This window comes from Macrotis lagotis, chromosome 1 (genome assembly GCF_037893015.1).
Source record: "Macrotis lagotis isolate mMagLag1 chromosome 1, bilby.v1.9.chrom.fasta, whole genome shotgun sequence".
Taxonomy (NCBI): domain Eukaryota; kingdom Metazoa; phylum Chordata; class Mammalia; order Peramelemorphia; family Peramelidae; genus Macrotis; species Macrotis lagotis.
The window spans coordinates 599,888,545-599,903,267 of NC_133658.1; the positions used below are offsets into that span (position 1 = coordinate 599,888,545).

General features: G+C 39.3%; 1 protein-coding gene across 3 annotated transcripts in view; it reads right to left on the bottom strand.

Moving 5' to 3' along the window:
* Positions 1–5,935, bottom strand: part of LOC141507357 (coagulation factor X-like) — a 53,138-nt gene extending 47,203 nt beyond the window's left edge. The window contains exons 1-5 of one of the 3 annotated variants that reach the window (XM_074214931.1): positions 5,635–5,933; positions 5,415–5,452; positions 4,246–4,569; positions 1,365–1,525; positions 476–500 (exon numbers count right to left, since the gene is read on the bottom strand). In XM_074214931.1, the coding sequence (XP_074071032.1) occupies positions 476–500; positions 1,365–1,525; positions 4,246–4,321 (262 nt within the window). In that variant the 5' untranslated portion in view covers positions 4,322–4,569; positions 5,415–5,452; positions 5,635–5,933. The other 2 variants (XM_074214932.1, XM_074214933.1) reach the window with 2 other exon arrangements.
* Positions 5,936–14,723: the final 8,788 nt, after the last annotated feature.

Below are 14,723 nucleotides of genomic sequence, written 5' to 3' on the forward strand. Positions count from 1 at the left end.
TATATTAATAATCCTACTTCTGTCTTCATCAAATAGATGAAGTAATTGAACAAGTAGAACTTTTTGAAAAAGTTCTTTCCTGTTTACTGTTTTATTTGATCCTCCATCCACCCTAATAGTAATATGGTTAGATATTGTTTTCCTCATTGAGGTAATATGATGCTTTGGAAAGCACACCAGGCTAGGCTGATCATGAGTAGATTCCCTGAAATTCAAATTCCTCCATTAGAAAATTAAGAAAACAGTCTACAATTCTGTGATTAGAAGATCTCTAATATCTCTTCCCCCTTGAACATCCTAATTTACTTTATATATGAAGAAACCCAGGACAAGATCACTGGAGTGACTAGTCTGAAATCACAATATGGCTAGCAGAGCAAAAAATTTGAGTTTGAGTTCCCTGATTCCTGACCTAATCTCTGTCCATTACCCCACCGAGTTGAAAGGTATCCTCACTTCTTCCTCTTCTTCTTACCTTTGTAATAGAACCAGAACTCCTTCTGCAGAAACAAACACACAACAAAGAGTTATCAGAATAAAGATATCAGTTATAGCTTCCCTTCCAGGAAGAGCCCATCTATCCCCATGTCTTTGCCTCAAACTCACTAGAACAGGTCAGAGAGAAATTCTCACTTTAAAGAAAAGATCCTATCCCCAGAGTTGGGATTGGTCAATCTCACCTCATTTTTTAACCCCTAATCCATAGCCCCTCTGATGATTGGTGGGGAAGAAGATGAAGGATAGAAGAGGAAGTAACTATTTTTGAGAAATTCAGCATGCATACACTCAACTTTAAAATCTTTGTACCACTGGAGCAGGGCTAGAGTGCTGCTAACACAGTGCAGCAAAGAATCACAGATAATTAAAAGATGGAAACTATTTTAAAGGTTATCTAGTCCAATCCCATTATTTCACAGATGAGTAAACAGAGGCTTCCAAAAACTGCCCTATCATATGGGCGACTAGTAGACAAGCTAGGACTAGAAACCAGATCTCTACAAAAGGAATCTATACATGGCTTTGGAATGTACATATATGACTGAATTTTGCTTTGATCTTATAACTACCTCAGCAACTGATAAAATGAATTTCTGTTCCCTAAACACATACCTATTAGTGATGGAAATGTTTATTCCAAGTATGACAGGAGTTGGGGCAAGGGTAGGAGGAAAGGGAAACAGCAACCTAGTGATTACATGGATGATCTTCAAAATAAATAAACAAATAAATGAAAGAACAAACAAACAAACAAACAAATAAATAGAAAACCAAGTATTGAACTTGGGCTATGAGGACCAGAGTAATGAGGTAAGTCATAGGGAGAAGAGAGGAGGACACACTATTAGAAAGACTGGGAGACTCACTGTTTTCTCTTGGGACTCAAAAACCTCCCGGGCCTCTTCAAAGGAGCAGTTTTCCTCCACACACTCCCTCTCAATGTTCCCTTGTTTCAGCTCTTCCAGAAACTGATTCTCTCTCTTTCGTAGCCTCAAAATCCTGGTGGCTTCAACTTTATTTAAAAACACTTTAAAGATACCAACATTGCTTGACTTTAGATATTTTTAGTTGATAAGAGCAGTGATAGAAAAACTCAGTGCTCTGTAAGTCAATGCTCAGCCAACTGTGGAAGAACACACCAGAGCTAGATTTATTAATTCCTAGGGAACAACACTACATCCCAGGTTAGCAAATGGAATATAGGAAGCCTGGGTGTGGGAAGAGCACTAGACTTAAGAGTCATTATTGGAATATGCTCTCAAATTGATAGGATTTCATTGAATAGATAAAGAAGATCCTTTTTCTTATCTTCCTCTCATGTAAATGCCTGATAGCATGTCTTACTTAGTTCAACACTGAGAACAATTGACCATACCACAGACAATTCCAGGTACCATGAACTCCTTGACATGGTGTCCTTATAGACTATCAAACTTCCAGTTTTCCCTCTTTCTTCCCAGTGTTTTTTAAATTTGTTTGTTTTTGTAAGGCAATGGGGTTAAGTGATTTGCTCAAGGTCACACAGCTAGGTAATTATTAAGTGTCTGAGGTTGAATTTGAACTCAGGTCCTCCTGACTCCAGGGCTGGTGCTCTATCCATTGTGCTACCTAGCTGCTCTATTTAGTGTTTTGATGGTCCTCACATATCTTAATCTTCTTAGTTGTTTTTTTTTTCTCTGAACCACTAATATGGGTAAAGTCCAGGGATTCATATAGTGCCAATGACTAACAACTTTTCTTTCAAGCAGTTCCTTAGAAAGAACCATTTTTCTGGGACCCTTGTTATAAGAGAGTAGGTAGTCATAGAAGGGAAGTGTGGGTCACCCTCCCTAGATATATCCTACTCATGCATTGAGAACTCCCCAGTCCTTACCACTGGGTTTCCTGAAATGATGCCTTTATCCAATGAACACCAAAGACTTTCCAAAAATCAAAGTTCTCTGGTTATACCTCCATGGTTGAGAGTTTGCAGAGTAACCTGAGGGTGTTGCAATGAAACTGTGTGTTCTTTGCCAGCACTGCCTTCTGCCTTTTTACAAGTTTGTGCAGAAAAGGCATGGATTGTTGGGAGGTTCCAGTACTCTACCCCTATATAGAGAGCCATATGAACATTTTTGCATAGCTAGAATTAATCTTACTCAAAGTAGAAATTTCAAAAATATTGGTTGAGTTTAGATACATAAGGGCTATGGTGTTTATGATGTTTGCTCTTCATTTTCAAAGAAGACCATGACATCAGGGGAAGTAGTGCCATGACAAGCACATGAATTGGATTTGATTGTACTAAGTACGGTACTAAGTCACCAGCCTCACTTTTCCCCTCCAGAGCCATCTGGATCCAGTGGCAAAATTTGAATCAGGACAACTGGATATGGGACTGGATATGAGGCAGTCACAATTAAGTGACTAGCCCAAGGTCACAGAGCTAGTAAGAGTCTGAGGTTGGATTTAAACTCCCATTCTCCTGATTCCAAGGCCAGTGTTTTATCCACTGTGCCACCATCTCTTCAATGATGCCCACAGACCATCCAGATGTTTCAATATAAAGCAAATCAAGGTGATCCCTGCTAAATTTCATGGAGTTTTTATGTAATTATTACATGGGATTCACTGTCCAGTCCATCAGGATATTTTTAACTTCCATACTTTCAGGCAATATTATGTATCTTATTTTTCCTTTTTCTTCCCATGCCATCAAGACAATTCTGGAAAAATTTCCCCCTTCTCTGCCTATCTATATCCTTTCTAAAATAAATCTTACTTCAATTAATCAATTAGTATTTATTAAATACCCAATATGTATCGGGCACTGAGAATTTACCCAGAATGAAATAATCCCCATTTACCATGAGTTAACTGCATTCTAATGGGGGAGACATCAAATATTTGTGAAAACATTGATCAACACAGGCTTCAGAGACATTAATAATAATGATAATGATAATGACATGCTTATATCAGGCATCCCAAAAGTCTTAGTGCCATTTTAAACTTCAACATTCTCTATAACCCTTTAGAGTCTACAAAGTATTTGTCTACTATTGACTCTGTGAGATAAGTAACATAAGTATTATTATCCCTATTTGAGCTTTTCCAGAAGTTACAACAGGTTAAATGACCTGCTCAGAGTCTTATAGCTGTTAAGTATCTAATGTGAGATTTGAACCAACCTCTTGCCCTGAAGTCCAGCATAGTCTTCCACTACACCTCTGTATTCTCATGGCAGTTATAATAGTCTGTTTACTATCTGAGTGCTTAAATGTTTATAACTTTATGTCATTCACTATCATTTCATGTATGTTAGTCTTCTCTCCCCACCCCACCCCCTAAACAGACTGGACTATAAATGTCCTAAGTTCAAAGATTGAGTCTCATTCAGAGTGTCCCAAAAGTCTAAGTGCAGTTTAAATTTTAATAGCTTAAAGGTACTAAGACTTTTGGTACATTCTACCAGAAGTGGGAGTGGGGTGTGTGTGTTGTGTGTGTGTGTGTGTGTGTGTGTGTGTGTGCCCTCCACAGAACCAAGCACAGAGCTAGTTAAAAATATGGTGCTGTTAAGACCTGATTACAATCTGTCTCAGTGCAGGGAACATAATCACTCTGGAAAAAATCACGGATCAAATTGGTCAAGAGATAGGTGGGAGAATGACCAGCCTGAATCAGAAAAATAAACACACACACCCCTCCACCCTCACTGATAAGCATGATGATGTCCATTATTCCCATCAACCCTCAGTCTCCACCTACCTGACTGTGTACCAGCTAAGCAGGAGAGGGCCAGTCCCAGAACCAGGAATGTTGTAATCAGGGAGAACTTCCTCATTATGAAGGGAGAAAACAATAAGAGACTTCAGAGGTGCCCAAGGCTGCCTATTACAAGAACTCTGAAGCAGACAGGGCAACAAGGCACCTCAGAAAAGGGAGAGCCAGGGGCGGCTAGGTGGCGTAGTGGATAAAGCACCGGCCCTGGAGTCAGGAGTACCTGGGTTCAAATCCGGTCTCAGACACTTAATAATTACCTAGCTGTGTGGCCTTGGGCAAGTCATTTAACCCCGTTTGCCTTGCAAAAACCTAAAAAAAAACAGAAAAGGGAGAGCCACACTGGTAAAACCAATGGAAAACATCCATAAGGAGATCAAGACTACCAATGCACTTTAAATATCCTAACATCTTTCACTCTTCTCTTCAGGAGGGTGTCCCAGCTCTAACCCATATGTTCACTCCCACAGACCTACTCAACTCCTTCAGTCTAGTATCTGATCACTTAACTTTATATTACTTTCTCTGCTTTTCTGCTTCATCTCTCCCACAAACATGTAAACTCCTCTTAACTAGGGACCATATGTCCTATTTTTATTGCTCAATACCTATGGGTGACCCTGGACTAGTCACTTTGTGAGAAGGGAGTTCTGAGGTATACGAGATATGGTTTCTGCCTCAAGAGGTTTAAATCTAATTAGAGTGAAACATTTTGGTAGTATCAGTCTAGCAAGAGGTTGTGTCTTGCTCTTGCCAGGTGATCCTTCGTTGGAATGGTTTCTCAGGTAAGATAAGATTGGTGAGGTAGAATACCCTCACCTTCATCCACAAGTTCACCGAATTCTGCCTGCCCCCTTTCCCTCCCCAAAGGACTGGGGTTGGTGGAGATTATATTTGCCAGCTAGAAGCACTGGAAGTCTGGGACCATGCCTTTTTACAGGGTGAAATAAGTCCATTCTGGCTTGTTCTAGCAGGGTTTGAAAGGAAAGAAAGAAGGGAGGATGCAATTTGTTTTTCTCTCTGGACTTCATGCAATCAGCTACTAATCCCTGAAGGGTTGGGTCTGTGTTTCTTCAGTATTAGCCTGCTCACACCTTTTCCCAGTCATCCTGCTGGTCCCCCCCAAATGAATCTAAGTTGTAAGAATGAACACTCACCTTCTGAGGAGATCTGGGCTATGATGGCTTCTGAAGCCCTAAGGACAGACACCAGCTAATAATTGACATGTTGTAAATATTGACAGAGATATAGGTAGGTTCTACTCTAACCACTGCCCAACCAAACATGATTGTCCAACTTTCCCCTTTTTCCCCCTGTAGGAGTGAAGAAAACTCCCTGGTAGCCTCCCCTTAGGAAGAGATCTTCAAAACTTGTCACCTCTTGGGAGGTAGTTCCCTAAATAAAAGCTTCAGTCCATCCTCCTCCTCAGACTGACAGCACCCCGCTCCCAACTTGTCTACCACAGCTTCTCAAAACACACCCTCCACTTCAACTGGGACTGGCTGTGTCACCTTCCTCCCATTCTTTCTCATTATTATTTAGAACCTTACTCTGACCCAGTTCCCTCCCATCAAGAATTGATTGGCTAATTGATTTAATTCTGGGAAGGCTTTTTCTTCTAGCCTAGAATGTAGATATGAAGTGAGAGAACCTGATAAGCCTGAGTCCTTCCCCAATATGGTCAGTTTCATAGTATCAGAAATTTAAAGTTAGAAGCAACCTTAGAGACCAACTCCATAATTTTACAGGTAAAGAAAATGAGGCTAAGATGGCTCACGTGAGATATCCATGACACAAATAGTAAATAAAAATAAAAAGTTTGGGGGCAGCTGGGTGGTGCAGTGGATAGAGCACCAGAGTTCAAATCTGGCCTCAGACACTTAATAATTACCTAGCTGTGTGGCCTTGGGCAAGTCACTTAGCCCCATTGCCTTGCAAAAAAAAAAAAACTAAAAAAGAAAAGTTTTGAACTTGTCTTACTGATTCCAAATTAATCACTTTGTTATTACAGCCTGATGCCTCTGAATCCAAACTTCTCGTTTCTCTTCTCTTTTTCAAATCAGTTGACTATAACAGAGAGACAGAGAGAGGGACAGAAAGAGACAGAGAGGTAGAGGGAGAGAGGGAGAGAGAGAGAGAGACAGAGAGAGAGAGAGAGAGAGAGACAGAGAGACAGAGAGACAGAGAGAGAGACAGAGAGAGAGAGAGAGACAGAGAAGAGAGAGAGACAGACAGAGAGAGACAGAGAAGAGAGAGAGACAGACAGAGAGAGACAGAAACAGAGAGAATATTACCTAATTGGAACTTATTCAAACAAAGTTGACTCACCCATTCCAGGAAATACTGGGCATCAACAGTGATTACCCAGGCTTGGGAATAATAAGTACAGGCCATTGACCTGGTCACATTGATCACATCCCAGGGAGTTCTTTCTAATAGTGACAGCTTGGATCCTATTATACTTTCTCTTTATGAACTCTATAGGAGTAATTGTTTTGTCCATCATTCCTATGATACTTGGCACTTAAAATCTTGTACAATAGTAATTTTTATCATATAGTTATATTAAAGAGACAACATAGTGAATTGGAAAGATTATAGCATCTAGGTTGCTCATTTGATGGTACACTGGACTAGGAGACAAGAGGACTTGAGTTCTAATCTGACCTCATATATTTACTAGCTGTGGAACTCTGGGCAAGTCACTTTATCTCTGTCTGCCTTGGTTACCTCATCTATAAAACAGGGCTAAAAAATAACACTCACTTCCTAGGGATATTGGGAATATATATAATGAGGTAACATTTCTAGTGTGATTTTCAAACTTTTAAGTACTATCTAAATGCTAGTTATTATCATTATTACTATTTATAGTCAAGAGATACCTAGATTTGAATCTTGCCTTGACACTATTTCATCATATGAAAAAATTACTTAACCCTCTGAGCCTCAGTTCCTTCATTGGCAAAATTGGGATAATGATAGTTATAATAAGGTGCATGGAAATGAATGTGTTTTGGCCTCTTTCTGTGGCACATGTGCTCCAGGCTCTTGATAAATGATGTGCTACATAGCAAATACTGATTGGTCACTTGGTTTCTATAACTGAAACTTCAAAGAGGATTGACCACTGAAAACTCCTATACAAGGACCTCCACTCTCAAACAAGTTATACAATGTCTGCCTTTTTCATTTCAGGTGGCTATTTTGGAACTGTCAGGTCTTCTTCCAATGAGGGTAGCTAAAGAACTTGGAAATTAGTAAGCAAAACAATCCGAAACTTCAGAACCCGACTGCCTCTTTGATCCTGAGCTCAATTCAATCATATCATAGGATTAGAGGTTTAGAGCTGAAAGGGATCTTAAAGGTCTTTGTATTCAGTCCTTTCTTGCCAAGACTTGCCAAGGGTCACACAACTAGTGTCTTTGGCAGTAAACCTAATAACTGAGTATTTCTAAAACCCATGAATAAATTGTGGAGTTCAAGAGTTCCTAAATTCCTGAGGCCATGCTGGCTGCCTGCAGGTTTATCACTTCTGAGTGGAGTTATCTAGCACAAGCAGGCTCCTGTAAGGAAAGAACTAAGAAAATTTAAACCATGTCTTGGGTGGCCTGGACATCTGGGACTTATGAGTTATTCAGAAGGTCTGTATGGCAGTCCCCCAAAAGTATTTTTTAAACTTCCTGGGGAAGTATATGAATGTGATGTTATTATTTTAAGTGTGGTATGCTTAAATATTTATTAATATAAAATTAATAAAAAAAGATATTTGTTAATAAGCACTTAAGAGACTTGTGTTTTCAGCACTTTCTTTTGAAGAAAATAAAGAGCAGTCGAAAACATGATTTCTTTTTGTACCATAAATGCATTTCCTAGGCTCAGTTTTTGAGGTGGGAGGGGATAAGGGGTTGCAACATACATATATTATCACTTGAACGTGGAAGGAAAAATGCCACAGAGTCTTCTTTCTTAGAAAGCACGTGTTAGCAGCTACCCTTCCTTCCATTCTGCACATTTTCAGGCACTGGTACACAGAAACACACACACACACACACACACACACACACACACACACACAGAGCAAGTTTTTTCTATCAATCTTTCTCACTGCTTTCTAGAAGAGCTGACAAAGGGTCAATAAAGGACCAAGATGGGGTGGCTAGGTGGTGCAGTGGATAGAGCACAAGCCCTGGAGTCAAGAGTACCTGAGTTCAAATCCAGCCTCAGACACTTAATAATTACTTAACTGTGTGGCCTTGGGCAAGCCACTTAACCCCATTGCCTTGAAAAAAAAAATAAAGGACAAAGACCAGGAAAAAGAAGGAATCTCTCTGGCAGATAAGTACAGGGGAAGGGAAGCTTCAGGAGTTCTTGGAAATAATAGGGGCTTAATTATTGTAAGTTAACTTGGCTGATTGATTGATTCATTGATGTGTTAACTAATGCAGAGGCATTTGGTCCTGGGTAAAAGAACTATATGTAGCACTTTGCTGAGGAAGGGAAAGTAGAAGGTGATAAACAGAGGCTGCCACCAGGCAAAGCAACAAAAAGTTTCTGGGTCAAGTTGAAGAGCAGAGACACATAAGACAGGTGAATTTTTCCAACACGGGTTATATGAATTATGAAGGTCTAGCTATAGCAGCTGTGAAGTTGGAGGTCTCAACCCCAGGATGGCTCTTTAAGGCTGAAATAAGTATTTTAGACATTCCAGGGGAAGGTGGCTCCCCAGTGAGTTGAATAGCTTTTACCTTTAGAAATCCCCAAGTTCTTTTCCTATTTGAGGGGCAGTGACTCCAGGATGTTGCTTTAAATCTAGAACACCCTGGGGTGGGGGAGGCAGGTACCCTAAAGGGGAGAAAATTCTTGACTCTATGGGCTCAAGCATGAATCCTATTTCTAGTCTTTGTTGTATATCATAAATTTGTTCTATTTTCATCCTTTATTAGTTTGGTCTTACAAGAGAATTGCCTTTTAAGGAAATGTCTAGGATAGCCATGCCTTTATTCCCTTCCAGCTCTATTCCTGATTCTCCAGTCTTTCTCTATGATTCCCCTCACCTAGATACCTTGCCCTCCAAGCTCTCCATTTTCATTTTCCCTTTATGTGCTGCCTTTTCCCTTTAAAAGTAAGCTCCTTAAGGTCAGGGAATGTCATTATTTCTGCTTGTATTTTGTATTCGAAGAGCTAAGCACATCACTTAGAACATAATAAGAATTTAATAAATGTGCACTGACTTGCCTTGTTGACTTGAGGACACAAAAGTAACAACTAAAAATGAATCAAACCCAAATATTCCAAGAAAAGGGACTGGGTAAGAAGGCAAAAAATATATTGTGCATATGTATGGATAGATGGGTGATTGGGAAATTGATAGACAGATAGATGTATACCTCCAAGACAAACTGGTTTGTCTGTTTTTAGTTATCACATGGGTTTCACACAAAGTTCTTTGTAAACTGTTAAGTATATATAAATGTTTGCTGTTTTTAGTGCACATTTTCTCTCCTAGATTATAGACTACATAAGGATAGAATTATAACTAGGGTTAGATGACTAGAGTTCTAGAAGATAGAAGGCACTAGAACTTATATTTTTTCTACTAGATAAAAATAATTATACTTAGCTCCTAGTAGTAAGAATAATAACTTAAACTAGAAAGTTATCAGGTGGTCCTGCTGGGGTCACTCCACAGGTGATCTTTCTAGGCCAGTGCTGCTGTGCCCCATCGTTCATTGTTGCTGACCTTTCCAACAAGTGACCTTGTAGTATCTTCATGGCATCCAGGGATATCTATCTCCCCATCAGAGTATGGTATCCCTGATCTGTTAGGTAAGGCTATGGATGGAATGCTGGGCTAATTCAGGAAAAGCTGAGTTCAAATCAAGCCTACTAAACTCTATGATCCTGGGCAAGTCATTTCAATTTTGTCTGCTTCAGTTTCCTCATCTGTAAACTGGAGATAATAATAGCATCAACATCTCAGGTTTAAAGATCAAATGAGAAAATATTTTTTTAAAGCTTAGTATAGTTCCTTAGTATATAACATGTAATTAATAAATCCTTCCTTATTTCTCTCTTCCTTCCTTTCCTTCTTCCTTCCTTCCTTTCCTCCTTCCCTTCCTTGCTTTCCTTTGTTTTCTTCTTCCTTCATCCTTCCTCTCCCTTTTCTCCTTTCCTTCCTTATTCTCTTTTTCTTCCTTCCCCCTTACTCCCCTCCTCCCACCTTCCTTTTCTTTCCTCCTTTCTCTTAATTTCTTCCCTCCCTTCCTTTCTTCTTCTTTCCTAGCTATCTTCTTTCTCTCCTTCTTCCATCCCTCCATCCTTCTTCTCTCACTTCTTTCCTTCCTTCCTTCTTTCTATTCTTCCTTCTTTAAGGTCTTGTATATTTGAAATCTTAGATCTTTCCCTGAGGTTTCTTCATACCATACCACTTATCATCTTACCCACCCAGGTCATGCTCACCTAAATTTATCTTTGAAAGTTCATTTCTGGAGTCCTTCCTTTCCCTTGGCATGCTCTCTGCTTCTTGTCCTGTACCCCAAAATTGCTAGGTATCAGACAAGGGGCAACATGGAGTCATAAAACTAGTCTAAGAGTTTTTTGACCTCTGACTACTAGTTGTGGAAAAGTCACTTTACCTTTCTGGGACTCAATTTTATGCTTTATTAAATGAGGAAATCGAATCCCAAAGGTCCTTTCCAACTCTTAACATTCTCTCTTTCTATGGCAGGGACTGCGTTTTTTCTCCTCTGGTGCCTTTACTCATACTGGTGTCTCAATAAATATTTGTTGAACAAATGAATCTCTTTCTGCAGTCCTTCCCTTACCCTCACCCTCAGATAGACAATTTCTGTTTAAGTGATTCCCAGTGAGAAAAATCTGTCAGTTAATGAAGATCTGCAACTGTGATGGAATTTTGCTTGAGGCACTGGAAGGTAATACTTAACTCAGGTACAAACATGGTCAGTTTGTGTCAGAAGCAAGATTTGAACCAGCTGATTCTGGAGCCAGTACTCTAACCAATACACAGATATCCTTTCCCTAGCACAGAGTTATTTTTTCTATAGACAGAATCCTTTCAACTTTCTTACATGTCTTTGCTTAGAACAAATCTACAGGGAAAAAAATAGTAAAGTGTGTTTTTTGCACTTAACCTCCTACTGTAGCCCCCTTTGTTATTTAATCACCATTATATTTTATTATTATTTAAACTATTTTACCCTTACTCTGTAAAGTGTATTTCTAGCATCCTCAAACCTCTTCCTTTGAAAAAAGGCCAACATCTCCCACTGCATCCTAGGCCATCACCAGGTATTCAGACATGTCTTGACCCTGGAAGAGAGAGTGAGGATGATGACTTTGTATAGCCCAGACTCACTTAAATTCAATTAATAGGCAAGTTAAGACATCACCCTCCTGATGTCATCAGTCCCCTTCCAGAATGAAGGGACAAACAATAGCAACAACAACACCTCTCCCTTTTTTCTTCTTATCTTTCCTTCCCTTTATCCAGATATCTGAAGCGAGGTTCAGACATTCTCTACCTATGCCTGCTCTTTGCAAGCAGGGCTTCATGCTCTGGACCTTTGCCATGTCCCATTTCCTCTGACCTTGAAGGCTGAGTGCTCTACCAAGAGTTTCTGATAAATTAAGTCATACTACATTGCTAAAGATTTAACAACTTATTCATCTCAGGGGCAGTCAAACTTTAAAAAGAGGAGCCTAGAGAAGCTTAACCCTAAAGGGTAACTAATTATGAGATGGTCAGGCCCCGTGGCAGGATAGTGAGGAAAATATTTTGGAGAATAAATGGAACTTTTTGGTTTTCCCCCAAATCATACTACATAAGCAATCATTTATTATGTATATTCTCTGCTGTAGTTGCAATAACTGCAGTAAGATAATTCTCAAACTTAATTTCTACCAAATGTTAAATTTCTTTTCTATTATTTTCAATAGATCTGAATGGAAGGTAATATTGGTTGGTCTATATTTTGCTCCTTAATTGGCATCATAGAATATTGGAGATGGGAGTTGGGAAAACTTGAGTTCAAATCCAGCCTTAGATATTTACTAATTCTGTGACCTTGGGCAAATTACTTAACTTCTGTCTCAGTTTCCTCCTTTGTAAACTGAAGATAAGGAGAGCACCTACTTCACAGAGTTGTGGGCAGGGTCAAGTGAAATAACATAGAAAGTGCTCTTGCAAACCTTAATATGCTAGAAATGATTGATGATGTTGGTGATGATGATAATCATGATAAATTCTACCCCCCCCTAAGTTTTTACAGGTAAGAACATAGAGTTTCAAAGAAATTAAGTTTACTACCTAAAGTCCCACAGGAAAGAGAACTGGATTCAAACTCAGGTCTCTAGCCTTATCCTATTCCCATGCTTCTTCTAATCCCCAGCAGGAAGAGGCCTTAGAGATAACCTGTGAGGAAACTGAGATCCAGGTCCTGTGATTCTCCTATTTGTCCTTCCTGTGCCCATCAGTAAAATTGGGGGCAGGAAGGACAAAGAGGGGAATCATAGGACCTGGATCTCAGTTTCCTCACAGGTTATCTCTAAGGCCCCTTCCTACTCTAAAATTATCTGATTCTATGATAAAATATAAGATAGGTCCTTAGTCCATGAATAATTAAAGGTTGGATATGTACCTGAATGATTCAATGATCCTTTCTTTGAATTTGTAAAAATCCCAATAGTGCAAATATATCCTTTTCTGCCCTCACAGAACATCATAGTACTTGTTACTTCTCATCCCAACATTCTAGAGTTTTGGTACTCTCATTGTGGGATGGAAAAAATGAGGGCCTAGGAGAAAAAAAAACATTAAGTAATTTGTTCAAGCTCACATAGTTGGATAGAAGTTAGAATAATATTAGACCTCATGAGACTGAGAAAAATATTTATATTGCTTAGTCCCTTGAAACCTAGTCTACATCTTCATTCAAGAAATATCTACTGAACACCTACTATGTGTTTATACTATTCTGTATGCTGGACATGGAATGGTATAATGAAAGAAGCACTGGTTCTGGGGTCAGAGAACCTGCGCTCAAAACTGGGCTCTGCTGCTTATAATCTTGGATAAGTCATTTAACCCTTCTGGGATTTAGTGTCCCTCATTAATAAAATGAGGAGGTTGGACTACTTGGTTTATGAGATCCCATCCAGTTGACAGTCTATGTCCTTAGTGCCAGAAAGCATAGGAAATGAAATAAATATTATTATTATAATCTACCTTCCCCTTTTGTCCCCAGCTCTACTTAGAACAGAGTAAGGGTAATGTAGCTTAAATAAAAATAAAGTATAATGGTGATTAAACAATGAAAGGGGCTACAGGAGGAGGTCAAGAAATCTCTTCAAGCCTAAAAATATGAGGCTAGATCTGAAATAGGCTTGGGGGAAGAGGACTGGACCAAAGGACTTCCCTGGTTTCTTTTCAGTTTTATACTATCTATCCTTCCATTAACATCCAGGGAGAGACAGTTACAACTAGTTACAGAGAGCCAATTGTTAAATTTTCACTGTAGGCATCTACATCTCAGAAATCCACAAATGCTATAGCATTTATAAATCAAAGGTTTATTTGGTTTTTTTTTATTATCAACTCTAGACTAAAGAAAGTGATGGAAATAATGTCTAAGCAGATATAAAAGTGTGGTGAGTGTTATGTTCCCCCCCAAACACACACACACACACACACACACACACACACACACACACACACACGGACACACACCTTTGTTAAACATTTACCAGCACATCCCTTATTATACTCCGTTCCTCTACTGAACTTGGTGGAGACTATGCCTACCACCATCTCATTAATCTGCAGAGGTCCTCAGAAAGGGAACTAAATCGTCCATGTCCTGCCCACATAATTCCCAATCTCTCTCTCTAAAACAACCAAGGGAAATATCTTATTCTGGAAATTTCCTTTGGGCTGCTTTGAATGTTCAAATTTTACCTGCTCCTCCAGCACCTAAGAGACCTTGACTTAATGCTATAGATGTGGAGCTGAGAAACTGGTTTTAAATCATAACACTTTTTATAAGACCATTCCTCACTTCTCACTGATTTACATTGTGTGTTTTTTGGGGGGTATTCTCTTCTTTCCTAACCAAATCTTCAGTCATCAAGGACTCCTAAGAATTGAATTCTACCTTTCCCTACTATCACTCCATGATTCTTACCCAAGCTCTCTATCAAGTAGAGATAGGTACAAATTGAAAGAAGTTCCAAACCTTGGATTATTATATTTGATAGTCTAATATTTTTGTTTCATCTATGAGGAGACTCAGAGAAAGTGATTTGCCTTAGATCATATAGTTATTAATGGGGTAGTTTGGTGGCACTGTGGATAGTTTCTGGGCCTGGAATCAGGTTTACCTTCCTGAGTTAAAAATCTGACCTCAGATATATACGAACTGAGTGACCCTGGGCAAGTCACTTAATCC